This window comes from Apis mellifera, linkage group LG8, assembly GCF_003254395.2.
Source record: "Apis mellifera strain DH4 linkage group LG8, Amel_HAv3.1, whole genome shotgun sequence".
NCBI lineage: Eukaryota > Metazoa > Arthropoda > Insecta > Hymenoptera > Apidae > Apis > Apis mellifera.
The window spans coordinates 9,863,654-9,878,903 of record NC_037645.1 but is presented as its reverse complement, the minus strand read 5'-3'; the positions used below and the strand labels follow the sequence as shown (position 1 = coordinate 9,878,903).

The 15,250-nt window shown below is 33.4% G+C and overlaps 1 protein-coding gene across 6 annotated transcripts in view; it reads right to left on the bottom strand.

Moving 5' to 3' along the window:
• The window catches only part of LOC552709 (polypyrimidine tract-binding protein 2), a 547,610-nt gene extending 534,105 nt beyond the window's left edge, over positions 1-13,505 (bottom strand). For 2 of the 6 annotated variants that reach the window (XM_026442199.1, XM_026442201.1), the window contains exon 1: positions 12,720-13,504. In XM_026442199.1, coding sequence (XP_026297984.1) covers positions 12,720-12,727 — 8 coding nt within the window. In that variant the 5' untranslated portion in view covers positions 12,728-13,504. Of the gene's footprint in view, positions 1-12,719 lie in introns of all 6 variants that reach the window. The other 4 variants (XM_026442204.1, XM_026442205.1, XM_026442196.1 and 1 more) reach the window with 3 other exon arrangements.
• Between the last annotated feature and the right edge of the window lie 1,745 nt (positions 13,506-15,250).

Below are 15,250 nucleotides of genomic sequence, written 5' to 3'. Positions count from 1 at the left end.
CAATAAAAATTAATGTATTTGATAGAACGATCATCCTTCGAGGACAAAGAATAAAATATCTTTAATAAAAAATTATATTTTGATCAACAACATGGCCAATAAAAATTAGAGTAATGAATAGAATGATAACAAATATAAGAATATATTTTCAATAAAATTATTAATCGTTCTTCGAGGGCAAAGAAAAAAATATCTTTGACAAGAAATTATATTTTGATCAACATGTAATATGAATAGAGATAGAATGATCAAGTATAAGAATATATTCTCAATAAAATTGTTAATCGTTCTTCGAGGCAAAGAATAAAATATCTTTGACAAGAAATTATATTTTGATCAACATGGTCAATAAAAATTAGAGCAGTGAATAAAACGATAACAAGTATGAGAATATATTCTCAATAAAATTATTAATCGTCCTTCGAGGGCAAAGAACGAGTAAAATATCTTTGGCGAAAGATAACATTTTAGACAACAACTTGGAACAATAAAAATTGGAGCAGTCGATAAAATGATCAAAATGAGGAGGACACAATTCCATAGAATCGTTATTCTCCTACAAAATTGGCAAATGGTCCTTCGAGATGGGGAAGAATGGGTACGAAATATCTTTGTGGCGTAAATACGTAATATACGAAACAACGGTATTAAACACGTTATACGCATACGGATCGCAGTCGTAATGATAGTCAAAACAACGTTCCAGCCAGTTCACGCTTGAATTATAACTCACTGTCAATGCACCCAAAACTCGTGGCATCCTTTCGCGTCGTGGCACGGTGCCATGATCTATTAGCGTCAAGAAATGCTCGTTATGTTTCTGACGATGGACCATATAGAGATAGCGGCGACTGGGTCACTTCTCTGATCGATCTTTCGATCGTATTAATTCCAAACAGATAAAAAAAAAGATAAAAAATATAATATTCTATAACATTTTCAAAATTCACAACGTGGAATCCACTTCTTATTAATATCAAATTCCTTATCCAAATTCAACTCTTCCCATTCAACTCTCCCCTATTCTTCTCCCCTTCTTCGCTCGAATTATGATACAGCGCTAATTAGTCCGAGAGGTAACCGAACCAGTGCATTAACCAGGACAAAACGAGAGAGATTCCCTTTGTCGAATCTCTCGCTCCTTCTCTTTTACGCTGTCCTAAGTGCCTTTGCAAATATTGCTGATGCTTTGCAACAGGATTATATCTCGTTAAAACGAAACTTGCCGAGCACACACAAGGCTAGAATGACTTTCACAGCCTTCAATCACTATTGGGTTGGCAACTAAGTAATTGCGGATTTTTTTTAGAAAATCAAAGACAATTTTTTCATGGAACTAAATAACTTTATTCCGTAATGTGTTGCCCATTTTGATCAATGACCTTTTGCCATCTTTCAGGCAGCATCATAATCCCACGTTCGTAAAACTTGTGGTTTTTATTAGCGAAAAACTGAATCAGGTACGATTCGATATCATCATCGTTATTGAAATTTTTACCATTCGAGGAGTTTTGTAAAGATCGAAACAAAAAGTAATCGGATGGTGCAAGGTCAGGACTATATGGTGGATGTGGCAAAACATCCCAACCAAGCTCCAATAATTTTTGCCGAGTGACCAAAGATGCGTGTAGCCTTGCATCGTCATACAACACCTTTTCGATTTGTCAATTCGGGCCGCTTTTCTTCAACCGCATTGTTTAATTTCGTTAGTTGTTCAATGTGGACAACAGAATTGATCGTTCGGTTGGGTGGTAAGAGTTCAAAATAGACAATTCCTTTGTAATCCCACCAAACTGATAACAAAACCTTCTTTCGACGAATACCAGCTTTTGATGTCGTTCGAGCTGGTTCACGTGGCCTGCTCCACCATCTTTTCCGCTCGATATTGTTGTAAACAACCCATTTTTCATCGCCAGTTATCAGTCGTTTTAAAAATGGATCATTTTCATTACATTTCTTTAGCAAATCGCAGCTGTTAATGCGTTGCGTTAAATGCTTTTCTTTCAGTTCGTGAGGAACCCATGTATCGAGTTTTTGAACATAGCCAAGTTGTTTTAAGTGATTTTCAATGCATGTATGTGATACGTGAAGCTTCTCTGCAATCTCACGAGTTGTGCTGTGACGATCCAAATCGATTATTGCTTTGATTAGGTCGTCATCAACTTCAACTGAAATCCGCAATTACTTAGTTGCCAACTCAATATATCTCTTTCTATTTAACTCTTCTTTGAATTGTGGACAAAATTAGAAGCCACAATTTCTATTAAACAGGTGTGTGAAATTGTATAAAGCCACAGTGTTCTAACTTTAATTATATATCAATTATATATCTGTTCTTCAGGAGGAAGAAGAAGAAAAAATGGATTCTTTCTTTCTTTCTTTCTTTGACAAGAGAAGTAGACTTGGATTAGTTTTTTAATTTTCAAAAGGAATCGATAAGAGGAAGAGTTTACATGTGGAAACGAAACACGGTTTTGGTTTTGGCTTAATCCTCCGAATCGAAAAATTATCCCGCAATTATTTTCTCAGCAAACGCGCGCAGATTCTGCGCAATGAATAAATTCATCAAGAAAAACACGGCCAAGTTTCCCTATCCCCCGCGATATTTGCATATTGAAGTTTAGTTTGTTCGAAGAAGAAATTCTCTTCTATTTCTTTAATTAAACGACTACGAACAAAAAAAGTAGATATTTCGTAGTAGAAACCTTGAAATTTAATAGAATCTGAAAGAATTCTAGAAGCGACTCGGAAAATCGATCGATTAAACTCGATATAAAAAAAAAAGAACCATTGGGACGCATTTTCATTTCGCAAAAAAAAAAAAAAACGTCCATCGAGACGAGGCGTTTTCATAAAACGCGTGCACGCTCGTTCAAATAGTTGACCAACAATTTTCCAATCTCGTCGATTCGAGCGTTACAGATGCCGCTCGTAACTTCGAGCTGAAATCATCGAGATGATTCGATTACGGTCCGATGCGGATGCGGCCGAAAAGCATCCACCGCGACGGCCATTTTACTCGTCGAACAGAAATCGATGTGTCGAACGTGGAAATCAGGCAGGCGTGCGTTACAAACTGCCGGTAATGTTCACTCGTTCGCCGCGTATATACGATCGAACGCATTTCGCACGTTTCGGTGTAGATGTCGCGTAAATATAGCTTCCAATACACTTCCTCTTTTCTTTCGCAAAGAAGAATCAAAGGATCCTCTTACATCGATCAAAATATTATCTTTCCTTTCCTTCTTCCTCGATCACTTAACGAGCGTGATCGAATTGTATAATTTCGTTGAAATATTGTTTGGAAGATTAAACAATCGAGAAATATATACTATATACAATTAAACAATCGATCGAATATATTTATGCATCTTCATCTCGAGTTCATCATAATAACGATAAATAATCATCTCGATCATTTTTCTCGACACCAGATTGATTGAATTGGAAAAACAATTGAAAGAAAAGATTCGCATTTCGATTAATCTGTCCCGAATGTGGATTAACAATTATCAGAGGCGTCGTTTCTTTCTCTCGATCGAGTGGAGAGACGAGTCGATCCTTGGATTTTTTTTTTTTCTTTTTGAATACACCATACAGAGGGCAGGAAAGGCCATCGATGACAATAGACGAAAGAGAGAGAGAGAGAGAGAGAAGAGGGGACGTTTTTCACGAGATGAATGCTCGGTAATTGCTACTAGAGAGGGACATGGTGCTCCGTGCCAGGGAATCCCCGCGTCTCTTTCGTTCTCCCTCCCTCCCTCCCTCCTCTTTCATGCACGGAGCAAATTGGCCCCGAACGAAGCCCTCGGATCGGTGCATTACCGATGCATCGCTGCGCATCCGTCGATTGAACTTTTCGACGCGGCCTCGAAACAGCCTCCCCTCCCCTCCTCCTCGTCGTTTGGGCATTTATATCGATGAATACGATGCGTGTCTCGACTCTCGTGTCAATCTCTCTCTCTCTCTCTCTCTCTCTCTTCGATTCTTTTTTCCATTGAATGGACATCGTAATTTTTTTCCATCCAGGGTCGAACAGGTTCCTTTTATCCTCCCCCCCGCTCATCTTTCTACTTGTAGAAAGGGGAGAGGAGGAAAAAAAAAATGTCGATCGGTTTAAGTGCTCGGAGGATGGAAATGGACGGCGACAATGCGCGAAAATCGTCCGCCGTAAATACCCGGTGGCGAGGGAAAGGGAGGAGGAGAGGGGAATGGTTTCTCGTAGTAGCGGTAATAGAGGAATAAAAAAAGGCGGAATTAAAAGTGGAACGATCGTAGTGTTGGAGTTTTTTTAAATTTTAACAAAGATGGAATTTTGCTTGATATAAAACACGCAAATTTAAATGTCAATCTCGTTCAGAGAAGGATATTATATAAAACAGAGATGATAAAATAATATTCCAAGTTTTTTATTCCAAAATCTCAAGTATATCTTTTGATATAAACGAACGTAACAATTTCTTTCTGGAAATCTTATTAATCTGATTATTGATTCATTATCGCGATACTTAGACTCAAGTTCATTGACTTAAGTAAGAAGTATAGAAAATTTTTCTTGATATAAACGAATGTAACAATTTCTTTCTGGAAATCTTATTAATCTGATTATTGATTCATTATCTCGACAGATACTTAGACTCAAGTTCATTGACTTAAGTAAGAAGTATAGAAAATTTTTCTTGATATAAATGTACAATTCTTTAACAATTTTTTTCTGGAAATCTTATTAATCCTGTCTGATTATTGATTCATTATCGCGACAGATACTTAAGTAAGACTCAAGTTCATTGACTTAAGTAAGAAGTATAGAAAATTTTTCTTGATATAAATGTACAATTCTTTAACAATTTCTTTCTGGAAATCTTATTAATCTGATTATTGATTCATTATCGCGATACTTAGACTCAAGTTCATTGACTTAAGTAAGAAGTATAGAAAATTTTTCTTGATATAAATGAACGTAACAATTTCTTTCTGGAAATCTTATTAATCCTGTCTGATTATTGATTCATTATCGTCACAGATACTTAGACTCAAGTTCATTGACTTAAGTAAGAAGTATAGAAAATTTTTCTTGATATAAATGAACGTAACAATTTCTTTCTGGAAATCTTATTAATCTGATTATTGATTCATTATCGCGACAGATACTTAGACTCAAGTTCATTGACTTAAGTAAGAAGTATAGAAAATTTTTCTTGATATAAATGAACATAACAATTTCTTTCTGGAAATCTTATTAATTCTGTCTGATTCATTATCACGACAGATACTTAGACTCAAGTTCATTGACTTAAGTAAGAAGTATAGAAAATTTTTCTTGATATAAATGAACGTAACAATTTTTTTCTGGAAATCTTATTAATCCTGATTCATTATCGCGATAGATATTTAGACTCAAGTTTATTGACTTAACTAAGTAAGAAATATAGAAAAATTTTCTTCCGAATCATCTCTGCATTGTATCATAATCGAAAGGTAAACGGTACGAGTGGTAAAACGCATGTCGTGCCAATTTATCGATCGAGTAGCAATTTCCAGCCGCGCTCGTGTTCCAGTTTGCGACGCGACAATGTCGCCCCCCTCTCCTCTCCCCCCGTTATCGTCCCCGAGGACACGGGAGAGAATCGCGTCACGGAGAGAATCGAATCGCGCGAATCTGGAGGAATCGGCCCTTTGAGGCGGCCGCTTGCGATCGATCGATGGGACGACTATTGAAACGCAATATTGAGAACGGAGAGATAGGCGGTCGCATTCAGCGAGCCCGATCCCTGTTGCATTTATCAACCGGGCAGCGGTTTCGTTACCCTGCGCGTTCGCCAAAATCGGACACCGTCTCTCTCGATAACCAAACAATTTCGTAAATTTTTTTCCCCAGTTTTAAATTAAGCATTTCGTCGATTTCAACTCTTTTAATAAGAAGAGAGAGATTTGAAGATTCTGGAGCTGTATATTAAATATTGAAATTTTTGAAAAATTTGAAATTCCATATAGTAGAAATTTAAAACTGTTGCTTTTGATAATAAATAATAGACCATATCAATCTTAATTTCTGTGAAAAATAATTTTCAAATCGTGTAATTCCTGGAGTTCAGTGATGTGTAAATTTTTTCCCCTCCAGTTCCAAACTGCATTTCGTCGATCAACTCTTTTAATAAGAAGAGAGAGATTTGATGATTTTGAAAGTGTATGTTAAATGTTGAAAATTTGAAATTCCAAATAGTAGAAATTTAAAACTGTTGCCTTTTGGTAACAAACAATAGATTATAACCTTAATTCCTGTGAAACCTTTAATTGGTTACTAAAATTACACGAATTTCTGGAGCTCAATGATGTGTAAATTTTTTCCCTCCAAACTGCATTTTATCAACTCTTTTAATAAGAAGAGGAAATTGATGATTTTGTATATTAAATGTTGAAAATTTGAAATTTCAAATAGTAAAAATTTAAAACTGTTGCCTTTTGGTAATAAAAGTCAACTTTAATTCCTGTGAATAATCTAATTGGTTAGTAAAATTACACGAATGGATGTGATGTGTAAATTTTTTTCCCCAGTTTTAAATTAAGCATTTCGTCGATCAACTCTTTTAATAAGAAGAGAGAAGAGATTTGAAGATTCTGGATGTATATTAAATATTGAAATTTTTGAAAAATTTGAAATTCCATATAGTAGAAATTTAAAACTGTTGCTTTTGGTAATAAAAGCCAATTTTAATTCTTGTGAATAATTTTTAATTGGTTAGTAAAATTACACAAATTCTTGATACTCAGTGATGTGTAAATTTTTTTCCTTCCAAACTGCATTTCGTCGATCAACTCTTTTAATAAGAAGAGAGAGGAGATTGATGATTTTGGAGCTGTATATTAAATGTTGAAAATTTGAAATTTCAAATAGTAGAAATTTAAAACTGTTGCTTTTGGTAATAAATAATAGACCATGTCAATCTTAATTTCTGTGAAAAATAATTTTTTAATCACATCGTGTGATTCCTGGAGCTCAGTGATGTATAAATTTTTTCCAGTTTCAAACTGCATTTCGTCAATCAATTTTTTTAATAAGAAGAGAGATAGAAAGAGAGGAGATTTGAAGATTCTGAATGTATATTAAATATTTAAATTTTTGAAAAATTTGAAATTCCATATAGTAGAAATTTAAAACTATTGCTTTTGGTAACAAACAATAGACCATATCAACCTTAATTTCTGTGAAAAATAATTTTCACATCGTGTAATTCTTAGAGCTCAGTGATATGTAAATTTTTCCCCCTCCAAACTGTTCCAAACTGCAATTCTTTTAATAAAAAGAGAGAGGAGATTTGAAGATTCTGGAGCTGTATATTAAATATTGAAAATTTGAAATTTAAAATTGTTGCTTTTAGTAACAAACAACAAACCATATCAACCTTAATTTCTATAAAAAATAATTTTCACAACGTATAATTCCTGAAACTCAACGATATATCTTTCGTTTTCTATCAATAAAAATACCAAATACCAATTACTTATTATCCTCTAACTTAACTCGTTTTCCCAACAACAAACAACAATTGTACATCCAATTCCAATCCCTTCCTACCTAGACGTAAATTTCAGACGTAAATAATCCCTGACGGACAAACACGATCGAAAGGATAAACATTTCAAATGCCTTCGTTCCATCACGATCCCCAAATCCTGAGAAACTCCATTCATCTCCTCCCGCTCAATTCCAACCTACGCCCCCCTTCCCAAAATCGGCCGACATCCATCAAAACAACGTTTGAGGAGCAAGAACGGATCATTGATCGGATGAGTTTGGAGGGGAAGGGAAGAGTAGCCGCGAACGACGTCACCTAATTGTCCTATTATCGCGCCGGTGGGCGAGGAGGTGGAATCGCGTGGACGTCAGGACGAGATGTATTGGCGCGTATTAAGACGTCTTATTAAGTAGGTGCACGCGGCCTATCGATAAATCTTCGATGCTGGCGCTGCTCCACCACGCGTCTTATTGCATATCTCACGGACCGATGAAGTGGCGAAACCTAATTTCGTACCTCTACATCTCTCGAAATATAGACGTCTTCGAGTTATGGACACGAGTTCGTAATTACGAAATGAAAATTGGAAATTGGGGGAACGCGGCCGATTGCTCCTGATCAAATTCGTCCCAATCAACGGTTTATATTCCTATCCGTTCGATCGACGATAATAAACGTCCCCCTTCTTCCTTCTGACATTTCGTCCCCGCTTATCGTCTCTTTACATTTTTCATTGCACACCACGTCCATCGCTCGCTCGTGCCTGACATTACTCGCATCGACGAGAATATGGATCCTCCGACGGATTACATTTTTCATCGCGCTGTCCACTCGTGTCTGACATTATCTCGTATTCGAGAATACGAATCTTCTCGCTTTTGTCGTTCCTTTTTATATCTCTCGTTACAACATTGTCCGTTAATCGCGCATTCCATGTTCAATTCCAATTAATTCATTTCGTTACTTATTTGGAATACTTTTAAAATCCGCACAAAACGGTGCTTTTTTTGTAATGAAATTATTTATTTCTCTGATTTTGTTTGATCTCGATGAAGAAAGATTTAAAAAAAAATAAATAAAAAGACAATTTTCACTTCACAGGAATAATATTATTAAAGAAAAAGAAATTAGAAATGCAAGTTGTTATCCGAGCATTTGTCATCACTCGTGACGACGGAACGATGTACTTGGGGGAAAAAATTATCCACCAACGATAGCCGGTTGGATGGGGTTTATCGAATTCGCAGCTCTGACGTGACCGTGGGTTGATAAAGGACACCTGTTCGGGGCGAAACGTCGGAGCAGTTACCGCGTGCGTCGAAATACCGACCGGAAAGTTAACCCCGCGCGAAGCGCGATGGCTTCGGAATATTTCAATCTCCCGTCAATCGTTCGAGACCAAGGCAAATAATAATAATAACTTGGATTTTTATTAAGTCGATGGCGATATAATCATCGTTAAATTCAAAATAAATATTTTTTTAAATATTAGCAATACTTTTTTTTTCGAGTAATTTATTGACGAATATAATTTATTGAAGAATAATTTTTGTTTATTTTTGAACGTATTTTTCCTCTTACTTTTCTCTTCCTTCTTCTCTGTTCGAGAAATAGAAACTCTGTGTTATTTTTTTTTTCCTATAATTTTAGAGAGCGTAAAAAATTCCCTAGAATTTAATTCTAGGGATATAGAGTTGTATCGGTTGTCAAAAGATCACGATTCGAATGGATATTCAAATTTGATTCTTCATACTGAATAAAAATATAGGAAAAAATATCTTTTAAAAAAAGTTTTTCTACAAAAAATAGATATATACATACATACTTCGCATCGTTATGCGAATTATAAGATGAATAATTTTTCATATAATGATGAATAAGTTAGAATAGAGAATAACTTGATAGTTCCGTAAAATGTATTATTAAGTCGATGGCGATATAATCATCGTTAAATTCAAAATAAATATTTTTTAAATATTAGCAATACTTTTTTTTTTCGAGTAATTTATTGACGAAGAATAATTTTTGTTTACGTTTTACTTTTGAACGTATTTTTCCTCTTATTTTTCTCTTCCTTCTTCTTGTTCGAGAAATAGAAACTCTGTTATTTTTTTTTTTTTATAATTTCAGAGAGCGTAAAAAATTCCCTAGAATTTAATCAGAATGAATCCTAGGGATATAGAATTGTGTCGGTTGTCAAAAGATCACGATTGAATCGAATGGATATTCAAATTTGATTCTTTATACTCGATGAAAATATAGGAAAAAATAATTATCCTTTAAGAAAAGTTTTTCTACAAAAAATAGATATATATATATACATACTTCGCATCATTATGCGAATTATAAGATGAAATTTTAATTTTTCATATAATGATGAATAAGTTAAAATAGAGAATAACTTGATAGTTCCATAAAATGTATTATTAACCCGGTGTTTTCTATATATAAATTCATTCAGTATAGGCATAATCTTAAAATATAAGTAAGTACAGTTAATAATCCATTAGCAAGATGATGTGATAAAAAAAGCAATTGATAAGATTGAAACATTAAGTGTTAAAATACTTCAAATTGCACTTTAGATAGAGATGAAGTGGTAGTTAATAATTCCCAACTCACAATCGTTTTCTTCCTTTCAATATTGCATGTAATATAAAATATATTTGTAATAAACATACATACAAAAGGTAATATTTCATAAATATAAATAGAAATCCAAGAAATCCTATTTTACGAAACATTTAATAACACCTTAAATTCAGAAATATAATGTGTAATAATTATACATAAAAACATTACACTAAACGACTACACATTACTACACACTACTACTAATAAAACTATAACTAGATTAGAAATATATTTAAAAACAACATACATTTTATTAATCCAAACCAGGATTGATTGAAAAAAAAAAAAAAACTGAAAGAAATCTTGTACAGAGTGTTTTAAGAAAAATATTGAAATAATATCTATTCAAACATGTAAATAAAAACCATGTGTAATTTGTTCTTGTTCCTCCACAATTTTAATTCAGAAATTTAGCCAATTAGATTCTCATTACTGGTAACTTTTGATACAGAGAAAAGAAATACTTGGAATTTCTTATCAATATACTTTTGTCAATAAAATTATTTTGTCAATTAAGAAAGTAATCCAGAATTGCCAGAATTAAAAAAAATATGACTATATGGGAATAAAAAATAGTAGAAGGGAACATTGAGATCTTTGAAGACTTGGGAACTGATATATAATATAAAGATACAATGTAACGCTTTCATATTGATATATAATGACATATGGATTGTGAAGATATCATCATGATTAATAGTGTGCTCAATTCATATAACTTTACATTACTAGGAAAATTTTCTAGCAATCCTGAAAAATTACTTTCATTTTTTCAATTCTCTAAAGAAGAGAAAACAAGACATTTTACTTCACTATTATATATTACTTCACTATATATTATATATATCTAATACGTTTTTTTTTTTAAAACCCTGTACAAGAAAACATTAAGACTTCCCGAAGACATCACATATATTACCCAGAATTAATCGACTCATTCGGTATGCACGAGAGCAAAAAGAAAAGAGAAGCTAGCGAGCGCGATGACAAAATAATGATCATTGAAAAGCGTCTCGAGAGCGTGTATACGTGTGTGCATGCATAGGAGGAGAAAAAGAGAGAGCACGAGCCACGTAATGCAACACACCAGTTTGACGAGCAACATCACGTGGTCACCGACACGCAGAAGCAGAAAAGCTGCGAGTAACATTTGGTTACGCACGTGTATGTATGTACAAGTTGTTTCAAAAAGTTAAAGTCAAACAATAATATGTTAGTAATCATCAAAAGCAAAAAAGAAAGTCTTTATAAGTAAATTCTAAATATCATTAATTATTTATAAATATTTTCAACTATAAATCTTTTATTTACTTCTTTCATTAAATCTGCTAATCTCATATTCTCTATAGATACATTATAGATATAATCTCTATAGATACATTCACAAATTATGGTATAGTGTGTGTATATATATATATATAATAAATGATATTTAGATCCATTTTAGATAAAACTTTTTTTTTAATTTTGATAAGTACTATGCTAATGAAGCATAACCTTACTTTTTTTGGAACGCGCTATATACGCGTATGAGGAGGCAAACGAAAGCATGGAGAAAAGGGTACAACGTCAGTTCAGAAGCAGAAGAAAAAAGAAACGAGAAGTTTGAAAGAGCGCTTGCTCGAACTGACGGTATATACTTGTCTCGCTCTTCTTCGTGTAGCGTATATTTTATCTCCCTTTCTCGTACTGGCATAGTCCGCAACATCGTTTACCTCTCTCTTTATGACGCACAGATCGATTCTTTCTTTCTCTCTTGCTCTCTCTTTCCTCATCCACTCAGCTACACCCTTTCCTTTCCCTTTCTTCGGCAACCGTGCGCGACATCACGCATACAGATATATAACTAAGGTACAACCTTGTTCAAAAGTATGAGATATTTATTATTTTATCATTTATTGCGAAGTATAAATTATAAATATTAAATTTTCTTCTTTCGTATAATTTTCAATGCAAATAAATTTATATTTAATTACATTTGTATCATTTAATTATATAATTCTTTTAAATTATTGAATACTTGTATATGTGTTTTGTAAATATATGTACAAATACGTACTATAATTACACGTACTTTATTTATAATATTTATCATTTTATTTTGAATTTATTTTACACATAAAAAGATTATGTAAATATCTCGATCTAAAGACATGATTTTTATAACCTAAAAAATCATATATTGATTAAATTTTAATTACTAATTATTAAACTCGTATACTTTTTCTGTATTCAAAATAATTTTTTTTTTCGTAACATCCAAATATTAATGTATATTTAGAATATATGAAAATATAAAAAAATATTTACGAACTGTAATCGAATATTCATATTCGTTAACAACGCGATATTTAAATAATCTTTTAAAATAAACTATTTAATCTAATTCTAATTTCACATAACCTAAATTTGAATAATGATTTATCAATTTTCATGATATTTTTCAAACATTTCTCTCCGATTGAGCAAAGTATTCTCGTATACTTTTGAACAAGGTTGTATGTACAGAAACGCACGCACACAAACGTACGACGCCCTCGTCGATAATTCCCATGTGCACGAACTCACCCGTTCATCCTGATGGTAGATCCCCACGTTGACGGTTCTCTCCAGGTCCGATGTTAGGTTAAGTGAACTCCCGCGTTTGACGTTTCCCGGTTACGCACACGATCGCCGAAGTATATATCCGGCAGCGATCTCAGCGACGACACGAGGACGCAGTGAAAACAACAGGTTGCATGTGACGGCGGTACAAATATGGCGGCGAAAAAAATCACTGTTCAACCCGGCGCGATGTAAACCGCGGCTGTTTTCGCGTGTACGCGCTATAAACACTATCTCCGATCGCGTGTCTCTTTCTCGCACCCTTCACGTATACGTTGCGTGTCTCTGTCGCGTGTCAGGTAACCTTTTTTCCCCTGATGTCCGTTCGCAATGTCTCTCTCTCTCTCTTTTTCTCTCTCTCTGTCGCTCTTTCACTGTTAAGCTTGACTCGACCGATTCACCTGTCCCTTTAACTTTACCGTTTTTTCTGCCTTCGTAGTGAAAAAAAACTGAACGAATCGTCACCGCCGCACCCGAATGCTGCTACGCTCGCCGCCGTCACCGCCTCAATCGACGTGAACGTTCGAAACGATGCGGATTACAGGCTCTCATGCGGACACACACGCGGTCCCGTTCGCACGTACACACCGGAAGAAAAACTGGTAGGATGATAGACCGCCGGTCGAGCGGAAAGAAAAGGGGGAATCTCGATGAACACAGATCGTACACACGACTCACACACGCCAAATCGTCGTCACGAGCGACAGGAGACACACGCTGCTACTTTTGGGCCGTGGCATTTCGCAAGATAGATGTACGCTCTGATGTGTTCAGTTGCGCATGTTACTGCCACCTCGCGGCAATTTTGCTAATTTGAACTTGTTTAAATAATTTGTAACCATCAAACGGTTACGGATCAATTTCTTTAATTAATCTAATTTGTAAATGTGTTTATGTAGATATTTAAATATTATTTAGTACAGCATATGTTTAAAAATTATTCACCGATATTCTTTTTCTCTCATTTTCGTGTCACATGCGATATTATCGATTTTACTGAAAAAGACTGCAGCGCTATTGGAATAGTACAACATCAATTTCGATATTGCGACATTTAATTGTTAAAATTTTCAATTAAAAATTAAAATCTAATAAAGAAATGGATATTTATCAATTCTAAAAATATAAAATATCAAAAAACAATATGATATCTAGAAATCAAAGATAAAAATTAAAATAATAATATTTGAAGTTTTCTACGTACATCAATTTCTTAACTATTACTATTTTATACTTTATTTGATTTATTTGTGATATATAAGCATTTATATGTGTGTGAATAGTAATTATCTTTATTATATTGAAAACTTGAATCACTAATAAGATTTTAACAGATAAGATTATTTAAGATATTTAAAAGATAAGATTTATCAAACCATATTTATTATGAGTTAATTAAAAAATATTTCAACTCGTCCTGGATTTTGTTATTAATATTTCTAAAATTATATTTTAGAAATAACAAAATCAAATCAATAACGATAAAGAAAATCATTAAGAAAGTAACAAAATTTTCAATTTTCTTTGCTCTTCTCTAACGAATATTATACATTTTATTTTAATTTATTTATAACCTAAAAAAAAATTTAAATTTATTTTCATAATCAATTATTTGTTTATCCATTAAAAAGTCTGATCTCTTAAAAATCGATTAAAAAGAAATAGAAATAATATTTTGATCCACCTTCAAAAAACACCTTATATATATACATATATAGTGCTAGACATAATCAATATCCTTCCTACAAGAAATACCTAGGCAAATGCGTTCAACCTTCTACCATCTTCTAACATCCCTATAAGGTTGTTTATTCGTTCTCTGTCCTCGGTGTTCGACTTTCGGATTTGTCTTCAAATGAAGCCTTTCTCCATCGTTCTCAACTTCAATACACATAGATGTGTTAGATAAAATGGCTAATGAACATCAAGAATATTAACATAACTAACGCATACTTATTTCCTGTTACTCGCATCATGAAATATCACACGAACTCCTACCTTCATATTTTCCTGATCATGTGAGGCCGAATGTTTCGAAGTTCGTGAATAGATGAGAGTCGGTTTGCGAAACATCGGTTTCTATGTTGTTATATATGTCCACATATTCTTTTAGAAGTATTTTCTATTAGAGATTCATAACTTTACAATAGATCGTTTATACACATTTCTAATCCTATTAACATTGGAATTACTAAAAGAAAGATTATTATTGATTAGAGAATTTAAATTATAAAAAAAAAAAAAAAGAATTTGGATATCAATATTAAAATACAAATAAAGAAACAAATAGAGAAACCAGTAACTCAGATATGTTGCAATACATACTTTACCTTACAGTATGGAACTTACATTATTAAGAATTACCAATAAGAAATATTTAACAATCAATAAATAAAATTTGCATATCAACGATATTGGCTCTTCTTTAATTAAACAATCTTTCATCGAGTTAGAATCCTTATGCTCTGATCTTTTCATCTTTTGGTGTCTTATTA